This window comes from Engraulis encrasicolus, chromosome 22 (assembly GCF_034702125.1).
Source record: "Engraulis encrasicolus isolate BLACKSEA-1 chromosome 22, IST_EnEncr_1.0, whole genome shotgun sequence".
Taxonomy (NCBI): Eukaryota; Metazoa; Chordata; class Actinopteri; order Clupeiformes; family Engraulidae; genus Engraulis; species Engraulis encrasicolus.
Genome location: NC_085878.1, coordinates 3,146,683 through 3,164,409, shown reverse-complemented (window position 1 = coordinate 3,164,409; position 17,727 = coordinate 3,146,683). Strand labels below are relative to the sequence as shown.

The 17,727-nt window shown below is 45.3% G+C and overlaps 1 protein-coding gene across 1 annotated transcript in view; it reads left to right on the top strand.

Moving 5' to 3' along the window:
- The window catches only part of bnc1 (basonuclin zinc finger protein 1), a 21,021-nt gene extending 10,970 nt beyond the window's left edge, over positions 1–10,051 (top strand). Inside the window, exons 3-6 of the mRNA XM_063189162.1 lie at positions 243–478; positions 4,072–6,365; positions 7,283–7,559; positions 7,608–10,051. Of these exons, the coding sequence (XP_063045232.1) occupies positions 243–478; positions 4,072–6,365; positions 7,283–7,559; positions 7,608–8,138 (3,338 nt within the window). The 3' untranslated portion in view covers positions 8,139–10,051. The remainder of the gene's footprint in view (positions 1–242; positions 479–4,071; positions 6,366–7,282; positions 7,560–7,607) is intronic.
- Positions 10,052–17,727: the final 7,676 nt, after the last annotated feature.

The window sequence follows — 17,727 nt, the reverse complement described above, 5'->3', positions numbered from 1 at the left end:
ATCCATCTGAAGTGTAATTTATAACTCCTAAACTTGTCATGTAACACGTTCCATTGTGATGATGGCAGAAAAAAAACTCAGGTCTATTGGAAATGTGGATTGGCCACAATGTGCGGCTCTGCAACATCCGCTTAGGGGGTGAGCGAACCACATTGGAAATGTAAAAAGGGGTGCGCAGGGAAAAAAAGTTTGGGAACCCCTGCTCTAATCGGACATTCCGTCTTGTATGTTTTTTTCTTTAGCTCTGAGCAAACTGAAGGTTCACCACATGTATCAGGGCAGCCAGGTGGAGATCGTGCACTCCAACGTGGTGTTTGACATCTGCAGTCTGATGCTGTACGGGACGCAGGCCATCCCCGTGCGCCTCAAGATCCTCCTGGACCGCCTCTTCAGCGTCCTCAAGCAGGATGAGGTCATACAGATCCTCAACGCCCTCGACTGGACGCTGCAGGACTACATACGCGGATACGTACTGCAGGTTAGTACACTAAACATACGGGGATACGTACTACAGGTTAGTATGTTAGTACACTAAACATACGGGGATACGTACTGCAGGTTAGTACACTAAACATACAGGGATACGTACTACAGGTTAGTACACTAAACATACGGGGATACGTACTACAGGTTAGTACACTATACTGCAGTACTACATACGGGGATACGTACTACAGGTTAGTACACTAAACTGCAGGACTATATACAGTGCGGGGATATTTAGTACAGGATACGCTAAACTGCAGGACTACATACAGGGATACGTACTACAGGTTAGTACACTAAACTGCAGGACTACATACGGGGATACGTACTACAGGTTAGTACACTATATTGCAGGACTATACAGGGATACGTACCACAGGCACTTATCACAGACCATGTGCAGATATAGCTAGATTGACCATATACCAACCCCCAATGCTCTCGACTGGACAGTGCAGGTCTACATAGAAGGATACGTCCTATAGGTTAGTACACTAAACTGCAGGTCTACATAGAAGGATATGTCCTATAGGTTAGTACACTGTACACTGCTGTACTGCACTACATTCAAGGATACGTACTACAGCTCTGTACAAACCATACTTTAGATGCTATGGTAACACTGTATAATAACAGTCTAAAAAGTGTTATTGACACTTAACTAGCATGTATTAATGGCTTTGTAATAAACAAAACATAAACAAATGTTTGTAAATGAGTAAGAAGCAATGTATGGCTTCACAGCGGAGTGGGAAGTGGCTCCTACTGGTGTTTGATGTGTGTTTGCCTATACCAGTGGTTCTCAAACTTTTCCCATCATTACCCCCTTTGGAGGGTTTGGATGCTTTTTAATGAATGGATTGTTATTCTAAAGTGTTACTGATGTTTTGTATTTAGACTGATGAACCATATATCCAGATACAGATAATGCTGAATATCCTTACTGGTATTGCAGGTTTATGCTGATCACACACCATAGACAGATATAATGTAGATGGATTGGCCACATACAGATACTATAGGCAACACTGTGTTTCGTAATTACTATTTATCAGTCACAATATCAGGGCTTTTTCTGAACGGGGAAATAGGGGCGCTCCACCCTCATACCTCCGTGGGTGCACCCTCATACTTTTATTTTTATATATACATATTTGAGCCCTCCAAGTAAATTTCTCATTCACGGGACACACACACACACACACACACACACACACACACACACACACACCCCTTCACCCCCGAAACCTGCCATGATGCTCCCTCATGCCAAAAAATCCTAGAAAAAGCCCTGCAATATAAATATAAATACTATTCACAATTCACAACTCATTTCTAAATTCTTCAGACCGTTGAAATCCGCTTCATGCTGTGTATACTGAGATTTTGAAAATGCGGTTCTAAATAAAATAAAAAGTGACAGTGACAGTGCTCTGTATACGAGACCGCAAAAAATACTGTTCCATATTGGTGACATTTGCTATAGCATAGCAAAACACACATACATGCTGTGTATGCATTATACCTCATTAAAAATTACTGTATGAAATATTTAGTACTTGGATTAGAAATTAAACCAAATTACATGTATGCTTACAAAACTATAACGTGCAAATCATGCAAATGACACAGTAGCCCTTGACCCAAGACACCAAGCATTTGGGGGCATGATTAGCGCTGTCGCTCTAAAATCAAAGAAACATCCAGCATTCTCCACCTCCCGCTTGTTAAGCTCTCAGACGTATTCGTCAGACGTATTCCGAGCCATATTTCTGCCTTCTACACCTTGGAGATGTTGCTGGCAGCTGCAGATGAGTCCCTATAGTGTAGCCAGAGTTGAAATCAGTAAACATACATTTGCACAAGGACTTCCTGAATCCCGGCAGAGCAGCACCTAGGAGAGCGAAGACGTCGGGCGCCAGGGCCAGAGGCCTGGGGTGGGGTGGTGGTGGTGGTGGGGGTGGCGGTGGTCTATTAGTTCATCATGAGGCATCGTGGGGGATATACGTCGTGTTCATGTTGGGGGCCCCCCTTCCCTCTAATGGGGAGCGGCAAATGAGAATCCTCCTTGGACCCCTTGAGCATCGGCGAACCGCGCAATGAAATATTGATGCTGGTTACAGCACCAAGTTGCCATCATGACTTTCAAATGACTTCCAAAGCGTGGTCTTGCGCTCGCGTAATTACCGCCGTGTTGGGAAACACCAAGGCGCTTGATCAATGGGCAGCGATCTACCCCCACTCCTTACACCCCTCACCCATCACTCCCACCCACCCCATCCCCACCACCCCTGTCCTCTGATCTTCAGCCACTCTCTCCTCCCCCTACGCCTCCTCTCTCTCCTCCCCTGCCTTCCCGAGACCCATCAGGGAGGGCGGACTAGAGTGAATAGCTGCGATGAGCCTGAATTTGCCACCGTAATTAGTCACCCTTTTGACCTTTTAAATAGTTAACATAAATATAAATTCATTTATGTACACATGTATACTATATCATATAAAGTATATGTTCAACAGCTGATGTTATCAGGAATGTTTTTACATATCAGTTTTTTGCTCATTACCCTTCATTCATCTGTTAATGAGGTACAGTTTAACATTGTAGTTACATGATATTAGGTGATGATAGATGTAGATACACTTAATAAGAATCTGTAACAGTGTTTCCCCACAAACCAAGTGGCATTGTATGGTGCTAGGGGCTCTCCTCCACCCAGGAAGTCGGGGTACATTATCGTGATATTAAAGGACCAGTTCAGCCAATTTCAACATGCAGTTGTAATGCTCACACTACCCTAGACTTGTCAGTACCTGAGGTTTTTTTTTTAATTATTATTCAGTCTTTTCCTATATCCTGGTCATTGTAACGGGGGCAGCGCTTTGTTTACATTTCAAAAAAAAAAATTCAATTTATTTCCAAAATACGTCCGAAAGGTTATTCAACATCAGCAGACAACTAGCAAACAGCGGTACCTTTTGGCAAAATATTTGGAGTAGGCCTATGTTCATTTAAAAAAAAAATGTAAACAAACGCTTCCCCCATTAGAATAGCTCATATCTCGGAAAGGGCTTATCCGAAAAATGTGGCATCACCGGGTATTGACATGTCAAGGGTAGCGTGAGCAATACAACAGCATATTGAAATTGACTGAACTGGTCCTTTAACTTGACGTGTACTCCACTGATGTATGCGCTGCTGTTGAGCACACTCTGTCTCCTCTCTCTCACTCTCTCTCTCTCTTCTCTCACTCTCTCTCTCTCTTTGCATGTGAGCGAGACAGAATCGAAAAACCCCACAATTTTCTTATCAATTGCTCACGGTCGGTCGCCATTGTTTGGTGCTGTGCCACTTATTTTACGCAGTGTTTCCTATACATAGACCAATAAGTCTTACCTAGTTTTTTCCCTATTTTGTGTCTGGCAGGATGTGGCAGGCAAGATACAGTATATGTCAGCATCTCTGTTTTCTGTGTTTTGTAGGATGTGGCAGGCGTGATATTTACATATTGATACATGTAGATATAAATGCACTTAAAGAAACAGTAAAATAAATTCTTGCCTCCTCCCATCTTTTGTGTTTTGCAGGATGTGGCGGGCAAGGTGCTGGACCGCTGGGCCATCATGACGTTCGAGGAGGAGATCGCCACGCTGCAGCAGTTCCTGCGCTTCGGCGAGACCAAGTCCATCGTGGAGCTGATGGCACTGCAGGACAAGGAGAGCCAGGCGGTCATCGTGCCCAGCACGCGCACCAACTCCGACATCCGCACCTTCATCGAGAACAGCACCCAGCAGCAGCAGCAGCAGCAGCAGCAGCGCAGCCCCAGCGCAGCCCTGCCGGCCGCCGCCACCACCAAAGTCGAGAAGCTGAGCACGGGCAACGTGCACCACTTTGAGAACTTCATCAACAGCATGGCGTTCATGCTGCCCTTCCAGCTGCTCAACTCGGTGCCCGCTCCGCTGCTGGGCTCCGCGCCCGACTCGCTTCAGCTGGGCAGCAGCGCCGCAGGGGGGCACCGTGACCCCAGACAGGAGGCTCTGCAGCAGGGCCGGCTATTGGACGACGCGTGCCCGCCCGGAGGAGACAGCAGCCTTCTGGGCTCCAGCTCGGCCTCCTTCACCTCCGACATGGAGCGCTCGGACAATCCCCTGGACGCCGTCATCACCAAGAAGGAAGCCGAGGACTTCCCCATGAGCGACAATTACTCCGACGGCCCCTCCACGCCGTGCGGCGCCTCCTCGGTGAGCTCAGACGTCAACCAGATGTCGCCGGACTCCAAGATGCGCTCGCTGGACAAGAACGGCTGCGTGGGCAGCGGCCTGAAGAAGGGCCGCGTGTACTGCAGCGCCTGCGAGAAGACCTTCTACGACAAGGGCACGCTGAAGATCCACTACAACGCCGTGCACCTCAAGATCAAGCACAAGTGCACCATCGAGGGCTGCAACATGGTCTTCAGCTCGCTGCGCAGCCGCAACCGCCACAGCGCCAACCCCAACCCGCGCCTGCACATGCCCATGAACCGCAACAACCGCGACAAGGACATGCGCCACCCCGGCTCGCCGCACTCGGGCGGCAGCGACGCCAAGGACATGACGGGCATGACGGGGGTGGTGTCGACGGGAGGGCACAAGCGGCACGAGTACGGCGCCGTGGGACCCATCTCTCACGCCGCCGGCGCCATGGACGCCAGCCGCTCGAGCGTGGCCAGCTACATGGTGAACAACGCGCCCGGCGACAACTGCGCCAAGCTCCAGAGCAGCTTCCCCAGCCTGGGCCAGAGCGGCGGCATCCTCTTCCCCAACCTGAAGACCGTGCAGCCCGTGCTGCCCTTCTACCGCAGCCTGGTGACGCCGGCCGAGCTGGCCAACACGCCGGGCACGCTGCCCGCCTCCCTGCCCCTGCTCTCCTCCTCCGTGCCCATGAAGCCCTCGCCCGCGGCCACCGCCATCGGCAGCGGCATCAGCGGCGGCGGCAGCGCGGAGCACCACCACCACGCCACCTCGCACCACCACCACGAGCCCGCCGTGCCCAAGAAGAAGTCGCGCAAGTCCAGCATGCCCATCAAGATCGAGAAGGAGGCGGTGGAGGATATGGAGGACATGATGATGATGGGCGGGATGGACGGCAGCGACTCGGACGACGAGGCTCCTCCTCCTCACATGGGGAGGAGGGCGTGCGGCCAGCGACACATGTCCAGCGACGATGGCGGCGGCGAGGAGCGAGGGCTAGTAGTGTCACCCATGCAGAGGGACATCATGCAGCCGACCTCCAACGCTTTAAAGCGGCCATTTGGTTTAGCGCAGAACACCAACGCGAGTAACATGAGGGAGGAGGAGGACGACGACTCGCACTTCTTGGACTCGGGGCTGAGGCACGGAGGAGGAGGAGGAGGAGGAGGAGGAGGTGTGGAGGTCATCACCTGCGCGTCGCCCAAACAGAGAGATCATGCACACCACCACATGCACAGCGGCTCCATGTCCGGAGCAGAGGAGGAGGAGGAGTGCGACGAAGACGGCCGCGTCACCAAGCAGATCCAGCACAAGCCCTGTGAGCCCATCTACGCAGACGGCAGCAACCACAGACTGACCAACGGGCCGCTCTTCCAAAAACTAGGAGGCAGCGGCGGTGGCGGCGAGAAGGAAGACGGTGAGATGGCCGCGGACGAGTATTGCGATCGCGACGTGGACGGAGAAGGAGACCCTCACGCCATGAGTGGGGAGGACAAAGAGGACCAGCCGCACCACTGCGAGATCTGCAACAAGACCTTCAAGAACGCCTACAGCGTCAAGATGCATTACAGGAACCTGCACCTGAAGGAGATGCACATGTGCACTGTGGACGGCTGCAACGCCGCCTTTCCCTCGCGAAGGAGTCGGGACAGGTGAGAAGAAGGCAGCTTGGTTTATAACAGTGATTCTCAAACTTTTTCAGACCGAGGACCATTTTGTCCCCCCAAAAATGTTCAGGGACCACCTGACAACTGAATTGACAGTTGACGGGTGCTATTTCGACACTAATTTTGATGCAGATCACTTACTTTTTATTCAAAATTACAAGCCTGTCTTATTGTGGTGAAAATATGACTTCAGACATGTTTGGCTTTGTAATAATGTTACACATATAGTCTTCTGCTAGCTTGTCTTGGAAAAGTTGAAATCCCTTTGCGGACCACCTGAGCTCTGTCGCGGACCACCAGTGGTCCCCGGACCACACTTTCAGAATCACTGGTTTATAATATCACTCACCCTAAGGAAATGTAATAAATAAAATAAAATATTTCCGAATAACAATAATCAGTTGAAGGAGAGGATTGTGCACATCCCAGGGAAAGGTGCAGGACGGACGGGCAACTGTAGTTTTCAGAGTGAGAAGTCCGCACACTTAGAATCCTTTTTGTTCTATTTTATTTTTTTCATGGCAGGATAACGTTTCGACCTCAACAGTCTTCTTCAGATTCTGAGGTCGAAAGGTTATCCTGCCATGAAAAAATCAAATAGAACCAAAAGGATTCTAAGTGTGCGGATTTCTCACTCCGAAAACGAATAACAATAATGCCTAATCAAAATATTAAAATTGAATTAGAATTCATTTTTTTAAGTGGTCAAAAATATTTGTCAAGTATGTCATAAAAACATTGAAAGCATTGTATATAATAAATCTGTCCATAACTGTGTTACTACACATTTATACTTAGACATTGTAAGTATTCAGTGTTTAATCAGCATATGCATTGTAGATATACGTCGAGGTCAATAATTTTTTATTTATTTTTATTTCCTCCAATTCCTCCCATTTTAGGCACAGCGCCAACCTAAACCTCCACCACAAGCTGTTGACCAAAGATCACTATGGAGGCTCCAGCACGGCCTACTCCACCTCCTCCCTCTGCAGGGAGATCGCCAGCGACTTCCGCCAACAAGACTTCCCCCCCACGTCCAAAGACGTCGTGGGCCAGATGTCCGTCATCTTCAAGGGCCACAACCGCATGGGCCTGGTCTTCCCCATGAGCAAGGCCTCGGAGAGGGAGAGGGAGAGGGAGAGCGCCTCCACCGGCTCCGGCGATGTCTCCCCGGAGGTGGCAGAAGGAGAGGAGGAGGAGATGGGGGAGGAGGGGGAGGAAGAGGAGGAGGAGGAGGAGGGGGTGTCGGTGGGGGATGAGGCGGTGCTGGACCTGAGCACCACGGCGGCCGGGGGGGGCGCCCCCCGTCCCGGCAGTGGCGGCCCTCCGTCCTGGGACTCGGACGCGGGCAGCGAGGCCGGCGCCGCCCTGGAGGACAGTGAGGAGGAGAGCTGTGACGGGCTGGGCCTGGGCCTGGGGGCAGGCGCTGAGGGCTTAGTGGGTGGTGGTGGTGGTGGTGGTGGTGGTGAGAGTGGGGAGCACTCTCCTGGTGGTGGCGGCCACCATCACCACAACAACACACCCCAGCAGCTGCAGGCCGGCTCCCCCATCACGTGCCAGCTGTGCCAGAAGGTATACAGCAACAAGGGCACGTTCCGGGCGCACTACAAGACAGTTCACCTGCGCCTGCTGCACAAGTGCAAGGTTCCGGGCTGCGACACCACGTTCTCCTCGGTGCGCAGTCGGAACAGGCACAGTCAGAACCCGAACTTACACAGGAACATGACTGTGAGCGCTGCTCCGGAACAGGAGTAGTTAGGACTTTTGTTAACTTACAGGGATGGAAACTATCCCCAACATCCTCTTCTCAAATTGATTGATTTGCTTACATTGTTTTTTTTTGTTGTTTTTTGGTTGTTGTTGTTGTTTTCTTGAATTATCTGCATTTAGGTGGAACAAGAACCTGTTTACTGGCACTTTTGGGGACTACATGCATGTAAGAATGTATCTTGAGGGGTGATATGTCATGTCATTGAATTACAATTCAACACGATGTCTCTTAAACTGGCACAAGTCTTAAAATCTTAAGATTACTCAATCATTCCCTTTTCCTTAAAAATGGAAATGTTGTGAACACACTACTTTTTTAATTCTAGAGGACAATCTGCTTCTGGTATATAGTAGATACACTATATTACAATCAATTCCATTTATACCAAGACTATGTACGTACGTATTCATCATCAGTTCTTTGTCATGATAATTTCATATCATATCACTGCTGAATCTAAAAAAGACTGTGTGGGAGAAAGATAAGCACCTGACTACTGATGACTATCCATTAGTCCACTAGATTCGAAAGGTGCTTTTCAAATACACAGAGGGGGACACTGGAGCAGTCATGAACATACTCCAATGTTCTGTTCATAAATGAAAAAAACACACACGCGCGCGCGTACCACTTTTTATGCACTTATTTCGTAACTATGTCATTGCTGGCCTTTGGTCTGTTATACTCATCAGCTGCAAAGTCCTGTGATCTCGGAGGAACCAAAGTGCTGTCTATCGATGTCAATACAGCTGGTGCAGGGTTTCCCCCTTATGTTCTCGCGTCCTTTCATTTCAACCATTATGTTCAAACCATTTCAAACCAGACACTTAAAACGTTTGTGTTATTTAGTAGATTTTTTTGTGTCACATCTGGTGTGAGTGTATGTACGTGCGTATGTGTGTACTGTATGTGTGAGTCAAAATATTGTTCCAGAGAGAAAACAAAATACTTCATTGTGACCGTTTTTTGGGTTTGTGACAGTTTTGGGTCCTTGGATCCCTAAGGGTCTATGATGAAACCTTTAATGTGTGTAGTGGTCCTGTTCAATAAGTTATTGTTGGTGGTGTTTGTACAGTATTGTTTTCCCTCTGTACTTGCTGTCGTTGTTGCTCAGAAGGCTATCACTGACCAAAGAGTAAAAGTCCTCATCTACGAGGTAAGCAGTATTACCCCAAGAGATGCTTTGACATTTTTCCCAATGCATCAAGCTAATATCAGTATTCCAACCTTGGGTTTTGTCTAGAGCAATTTTTGCATTATTTAAGGAATTTTATACCTTTTTTTGTTTTGTATAGGATTTGTTCTGGATGCTACAGTCACTGAAAACATATAGGTTACACAAACATCTCTATAAATACAGTCCTTTTGAAAAAAAAAAGTCATGCATTGTCCAAGCACGATGAAAAGCCTCTGAAAAAGTACTGTATTTTAATGATTTAGAAAAGTCCAACACTGAGGTGAAATACTCCTGAAGTAAAGAAAAATAAAAAACACTCATAACAGATCTTCTGATACATTAATGTTTATTTAATTGTATATTTTGTGAATAGTCATTTTTAATCGGAAAGGAACCAAAAATGTATACTGTACTGGAATTGTTCTGTATATCGGGTGCGCTGTGCATCCTGTGAAATAGTATCCACAGGTAAATGGAACCTCCACATATTACTTTGATGTTCTGCATTGTTTTCTACATACAGCATCTCTTCATTTCAAATGCATTCCGGAACATAGTGGACTTCCTGTTTTCAAAATAAGTATTTCAGTTTCTTGAGTGATGTCACAGTTTTGTATTGATTTGAAAACAAAACGTTCTGTCAATAAATGTCCATGTTTTTGATTTAATTGTTCAATATTCATTCATCTTAAATAAAGAAGCCATATTTGTTTGCAGGAATCTGTATTATTTGCACATTCATTTATTTGTTAATAATATGCTTGTGTTGTATAAGACAACAAACTGATTTTATCAATTATTTAACAAATAATTCATATGATGGACATGGTACTAAAACATACCTAGTTGCTCTGCAATCGCCAAAAGCCAGTACAATTTGGCCAATACATACTTACAGTATGCCAGTAACATAATCTATTTGCATGGGGAACCTGGCCAGTGAAAAGAACTAAATATCTTTACTTATGACATTTATTTCCATCCCCTACAAACACAGTTTGGCATGACAATGTTTCCCATGTGGAGGCAGACTGCTTCCCCATATTCTGTGGTGAGCCTTGCCGTGTGCGTGCATGTGTGTGTTTTTGAGTGTGTGTGTGTGCGTGCGAGCGTGTGTGTGTGTGTGTGTGCATGTGTGTGTGCGCGTGTGTGTGCAGTAGTCACTGGGGGAGCTCTGGTGTCTCATGTTCAGAGAGGCCTGCCTCTGAATCACCTCCAAAAATCACAGGAAATTCCACTGTGCTGCGTGAACACCAAACCACCATCAGCGCATGCAGCTCATAAGAGAACTAGACTGCAGCACAGTACAGTACAGTAAGACTTGCTGTCCTAGTGGTTGGGGCGTACTGCAGACAGGGGAGCCTACAAGGGAGACAAAGCGGCCAGTTGTCCTGGGCCCAAGGGGTAGGGGGCAAGAAACGGGCCCCCATTATATTGAGTAAATGTAGTGTGTGTGTGTTTGTGCGTGTGCGTGTGCGCAGCGTGTGCGTGTGCGTGTGCGCGTGTGTGTGTGTACGTGTGTGTGTGTGTGTGTGTGTGTGTGTGTTGGGCCTTTCAGATGGTTTTGTTCGGGGCCCATTGAAAGCTGTTAGCGACCCTGGCTGGGCTGCAGAGTCTCTTGGACACGGACGAGTGTCCTTAAACTATGTTGGAGGCTTGGAGCAGATCAGAGCTAATGATTTCTACACAGCCCATCCCTAGTTGACCCCAGCAGCTGTCTGTTCTAACTAATGTGACTAGACGCACCCATGATGAAGAAACGCATGCCGTGCCGTGCAGGCATACAGTACACTGTACAGTGCAGACAACAGCTTTGGCTTGGCCCAGGATAAAGCCATCATACAATTCCCCCCACTCAAGGTACAATGTAACAAAGTAACTCATTCTTGGACCCTCTTCTCCCTGCTGCGCCCAGGACAACTGACCCCTTTGACCCCCCCTCCTGTTGGCTCCCCTGTATACAGGCAAGGCAGGACGCCGAGGACAGACAGGGAGACACAAACCCCACAAGTATTAATCAGTGGAAGACACTAAAGGGTGTAGCCCCTTAATGTACGCCGTACCTCCAGTGGCACGCTGTAATAGTCATTGAAATAAAACTACCATAGCACAACAATCCTATGACACAACTCAGGCTCTTTAGTAATGCACCATGACTTGGTCATTACCATACTGGTAACAACAAATGTATAAAGCCGTGTCTTAAGAGGTTAAAGCGCTCAGGAGACTTTGCAGGGTAATATTACTCAGGTGCTCATCTGTACAGGGTGAAGTGTAGGTCCAAAAAAGGAAGGAAAAAGCAGAGGCACTCTGAGATTTGAGAAAAAATATTTAAAAAAGCCTTCAATTTAACATAGCAAATTCAGTTTAAAAGTACATGGGCCTATGCGTTGCGGCCATATTGGCCTTCATCAGAGCATGCTTTTTTATATTAAGCAGGGGGATTTCTTGTGTCTTGCGAGGGCCGGTCTGTGTTATTGTGGCTTGTTGCATGCCGCTGTGTGCTGTGCTGTCCTGTGTGATGCTGCTGCCGTTGATTTATTTTTCAAAAACGAAGAGCCAACGACTCAAGTGGAGCTGTATCCCATTACAACACCCAACATTTGACGGAAACATTAAGTTGAAAGGTCAGGCTGTAGTGGAGCAATGAACGTTATGCAATACGGAAAAGAGGCACCGATAGAAAGAGAGAAAAAGAGAGAGAGAGAGAGAGAGAGAGAAAGAAAAAAAACAACATTTAGACTGAAAGCATTGCATAACTCTACAGTATTCAGCCAACACACCATTGCGATTTACATTTATAAAAGCATTTCATGAGCACTTCAGATCTGAAAAAGCTTGCTCTTCATGTGATCTGTGACCAGTGAACAGTTGTGGAAATCATCGGCTACGTGTCCACGACATGATTTAGTCATATTATTACAGCATGCCAGCACTATACACTATCATTTAAATACGCAGCGATAAAAGAGCACATACTTCAGTCATGCAGAATTTATGTGGCTTTTATTATGGGTGTGGACGGTGGTTTTTTAGCCTGTCCCGTATGGTAATGTTGCATAAAACGAGCCCATTGTGAACACTTGTACAGCCGCTCCACATGCTGTCAAGAGTCCTTGTGCAGCACTGATACCGGATCCCATCCCGGCCGGACAGTGCGGAGGAGTGCGAGAGGAGCGGAGCGCAGGAGAGGAGAGAATGGATTGTCCACGGGGGCTTGGGAAACTGATGGATATGGGGAGGGGAGGGGAGGGGGGGTAACGAGGGGGGGGGGGGGGGTGGATATGGGGAAGGGAGGGCGAGGGGGAGGGGGGTAGCGGGGGGGGGGATGGATATGGGGAAGGGAGGGTGAGGGGGGTAGCGAGGGGGGGTGGATATGGGGAAGGGAGGGTGAGGGGGGGTAGTGAGGCGGAGGGGAGGAGGCTGGGTGTGTGTGGGGGGGTGTTGGGTCACGGCTGCCTGTGCTCAGGACAGATGTGCGGCAGATGACTTTTGTTTCACCCCCCCCCCCCCCCCCACCCCCATAACAAGCAGTGGTGGGCTGGCGGAGAACAAGCTAAAGTTTTGATAAGTCCACTGGACTTCCGTTGTTACTGTGTGAGACTGTGTTGCCATGTCTAAACCAAAGCCATTGCTTCCTGTCGACATCCCGTTAATTGCTGTTAACTTTTATGAATCCATATGTGAAGAAGCCGTTTTTTTTTCTCAGAGGATTTAGCAGCATCAGGGTTGCCCAGACATTCCAGGATTAATACAAAGTTCTATATCTCATAGGCCTGTACCAACATACCTAAATATGAGCCATTTTAAAGAATTAAATAATGGACTGTGTATAGCCACAATGAACACTTTTACACCTGTAAGTCAATTGCATATGTATGCATTAAAATCACCCACTCTCTATTCAATATTTCCCCCTTCTCCCTGAATAAATTATTATTTATTGCACTGCAAAGGTTGTGACCCAACTGTAATGCAACACATGCTTGCAAAATACATTTCTGTTAATGTTGCGTGAATATGTACTTTATGTTGGCCGCTCTCTCATCCAAGGCCATACATTTGTCTGCATCACTTTATGGATTGCAGGAGTTCATCGATTGCAAAACAAATCAGTGTACGATTGTAGAAAGACACTTACATGTACTTTTCCTTTATTTAGACTTACTGTATTGTAACCACGCTGTATTCATAGGCTTACATTGAATACATTGGCATCTGAACTAAAACAATCCAGGGGTGCATTTCTCGAAAGCGTAGTTCCTAACTACTGCTGCTAATTTGTTGGTTGCAATGCAATTTTTCCCATTGGCAACTACCCAAGTTGCTAACTGCTAACAACTACGCTTTTGGGAAATGCACCCGAGTTGCAATACTTGAAGACAAAGCAGATAGGCCTACACTGGCTGCAGCTTCATGTCTTTGGAGCCCTATCTCACGTCATTTCGTGAAGTATTCACGAAAAAAATAACTTTAAAATTCGTGGTGCATTCACGTTATTGCCCGTTTTTCGTGGTTGGGCTACGCTTCAACTGCTTATTCATTTGGGGAGGGGGTGCTGACAGAACACTGCTGATACACTCGGGACTCATTCGACGCCCTTTCAGTACTTACGCCTTATGTCATACGACTGCACCACGAATTTTAAAGGGTTTTTTTTGTGAATACTTCACGAAATGACGTGAGATACGGTTGGTCTTTGAGGGAGGTGTACAGTACATGCAGTTGCTGTCAGCTTTGCACATCGCTCTGCAGCCTACTGTATCCCCCTTCATTCGCTTGGTTTGTATTTTAGAGCATCTATCTAGTCTGATATGATGATAACTCTGTACTGAAGTGCTGCTGTTGGGTGATTTCGATAAGGACTCAGTCTGAACAACCTTGTAAAATATTCACTGTATCCACAACAAGCCTTCTTTTTGCAGTACCGTGTAGAGTGTACATTTGCATTTATTCTGCTTAATTTAAATGTTAATGTCAAAAAAGTGTTTTTTTCCAGTTTGCTGTAGACGAGAGAATATTCCCAAACCGTAATGTTACCACCACTCATGAGAGGAGGGGAAGGAATTGGCCCGAAAGCTCTGCTGCGGCCTCGGATAACCATAAAAATCCTTTCCCACATCTTAAGCAACCTCTGAACATGTTGATTTTCTGACTCAGTGCTTCTTTTAAACCAGAGACAGAGTTTTCTGAGGACTTCTCCACATTTTGACTCTTGAGTTGCACCCCTGCACACAACTCCCGCCACCACTGACATTTCTGTGTATCGTAAACGTTTTTGTTGAAAGCTTACATGGGTGACAGCTTTTTCTTGAAGGCAATTGAGTGATATGACCTTTTGAACACTGCTCAGCTGAACATCAAAACATGTTTGTTTTTTTGCTTTTGTTTTGTTTCTTTGTTTTTTCCCCCACATTTTTTCTTCACCATCCAAATGTACTGTACATCTGTATTGATACTGATAAAAAATATAAAACACATGAACTACATACAGTAGTATGTGAAGTTAAATGACAAGACAACATAATATACTGATTATTATTGCTGCACTGATGAGCAATAAGATATCAAACTGCCCCTCTTCAAAAGACGTATTCATCGAGTTACCTTAAACTGCACTGAGCATTGCATGCAAGCATGGGGTACTACACGGTCCTACCAGGTGCAGACCCAGGGGCCCAACAGCTAAGGGGGCCCTCATGACCAAGTCTCTGCGCTACAAAAAACAATTCATTATTTGTCTATATTTATTCTTCTCATATTGTGTTAAAATTGCACATTTAACAACCATTTTTAATTTTTTTCTTGGCTCTCCAACATCTTTGCTTAACATCCAAACCTTTAGGACACTCACCATTCTCTGGAGAGGGGGGCCTTTCTTGTTGTCTGGCCCAGAGGCCCATGAAATCATAATCCGTCCCTGATTGCATGGAGATCGTCAGTTGGTACCTATAGCCAATAAACATAAACAGGCATTTCTTCAGGGCCAACAGGAGTCCACTCCAAGATTGTGGTCGTTGTTGCTCAAAGCCATGGCCATTGTCTATATCTTTCTTCTGCTGTTACGGAAAAAAAGTCCTTGGAATCTAAAGGAGGAAAAAAGAGCAGGGGGGTGGGGGGTTGTCAACATATGATTACACAAGCCACTAACATTATAAGGTCAATAAAAGGCCACTCCAAAATTTGCACAATTGTCACAAACACAAACCACAGATGCAGGGAGGCAGCGTGCCATTGGTATGCAGCACACTGGAATGTTTGTAGAAGTGAATACAGAGTGAATGTTAGGAGACGTTGTGGATGTTCTGGACAATTGGTGAAAGAAAAATAATTGACAATAAGTTGTAATAACTCATTAATAAGTCATTGTTAATGTAAATTGTTATTTATCATGTTTTGTTGCTTGAGTAGGCCTGATTGTTTAGGTGGAATAGGCCTAGATTCTGTGTTTTACAGGCTGATAGCGCATTTGTTTTGTTCTTTTTTTTTCTTCAGTGTCTTTTTTCCAATATGCCAAAGCCAGGGTGGTCTTTCTTTATTAAAACAGTTTGTTACTCAGCTTGTTCAGATGTTCCTTATCATGATTATTATTTATGCCTATGATGATGATGATGATGATGATGATGATCTTCTTCTTCTTCTTCTTCTTCTTCTTATTATTATTATTATTATTATTATTATTATTATTATTAGCGTATTATTATTATTATTATTATTATTATTATTATTATTATTATTATCATCAAATAACTACATCTGTCACACATTAAAAAAAATAATGCAATAAAAAGAAGGGAAATATTTTAACTTCTAGCATTCAATATTATTTCAACGCTGTTGTTATCTGCTTATTCCCAACAATATTTCTGGCAATATTTCCCCCGTTTGTCTACTGACATATCTACTTTGTTCAGTTTAAACAACAAAAAACGTGCATGTAATATCAACTGTCTGTGTGGCTAAGTTCATGTCTGAATCATGCACAACTTCTTAACCCAAATATTTACGAAATTACAAAACCAAGAAAATAGATATTAGGTGTAATCTGCGTAATCACCGAGACATAACTTTATATAAAAGGGTTCTTACCATTCAGTTAAAACATGATCTGCTGTTTTCAAAAACAACTTGCCTGCCCTCTGCCGACAGGTAAAAATAGGGCTGAAAGATCTACCATTTTCTTTTGGCGCCGCTCTGTGTCCAAGATGGACACCTGCACACGACCATGACGCACACTCACTGTCTAGTTTGTTATTTTATTAAATTATCTATCTTACTACTTTTATTCTAGGCTACTTCATGCTGAGTCACATTATGTCTATAAATTAATTAACGTATCATAGGCTACCTTATTTGTCAGGCGAGATGCGTGATAGGTCTTATGGGAAAGTCAAGGAATTTAAGGGACAGGCACAACTTCAGAACTCAGAACAAAGAGTAGCCTATTAAAACCTTACATCGATGTAAAATTATGAATTGGAATGAGGGACTTAAATACAAAGTATTCTAGGCAATAATTAGCTGTAGGATCATCCACGGCTCAGTGAAAAGTTTGGCCATAGGTTGGATGTATCCAAAAGTATTTGGCAAAGGGTGTTAAACTGAATCAAGGTGTTTGTCAGCACAACAAGCAACGGTAGTAGGCTAAGGTAAAAATAAAAAATAATAATAATTAAAAAAAAAAAAGAAAGAAAGAAAAGAGATAGGCTTACAAGGTAAGGTAATTTTTGAATTGAATTACATGCCACACGCATAGCCTATAGAGACTAAATCATCCACATAGGCCTACAGAATAGCTGAAAGTCATCAAGGTGGTTGTGAATTATCCAAGTAGGCCTACTTTGTCATTCCAACCATCCACATGCTGCTGAAAAAAGAATGACTGTTCTATTACTGGAGCAACTAATCAGAAACTCTAATCAAGGTTCGCACCCCAATCAAGGTACCACACATCATGGGGTGCTTAAGTTGATTTGTATGATTGCAAATGTGTAGGCTATTATCAGCTATTTGTGTTTTCTCTCTTCGAATGAGAGAAAAAAAAAAGTTTATTTCCAAGCATGCCTTGGGGCCTGAACAACATCAATATGCATGAAGTGGCTATATTTAGGTAAATATTATCTTCGAGAGATGAGCTGCAGGCTGATTCCCAAATGGGTTAGCCTACATGTGCACTTATTTCAAATTCATATCTCACATGTGTTAGACTATTTTTATGAGTGGCATAGGCTAGCCTACCTGTCAAATAAAAAAAAAAACTCTCAAATGTAAAAGTAGATTTCAAACCAAAATTGCCTTCAGTATTTAGTAAACATACGCCTACATGTGATAACTGCGTATATGAGATTATAAAGGTATCATCAATGTCGCAATAAAATTAGGTCAGGGTATGCCAT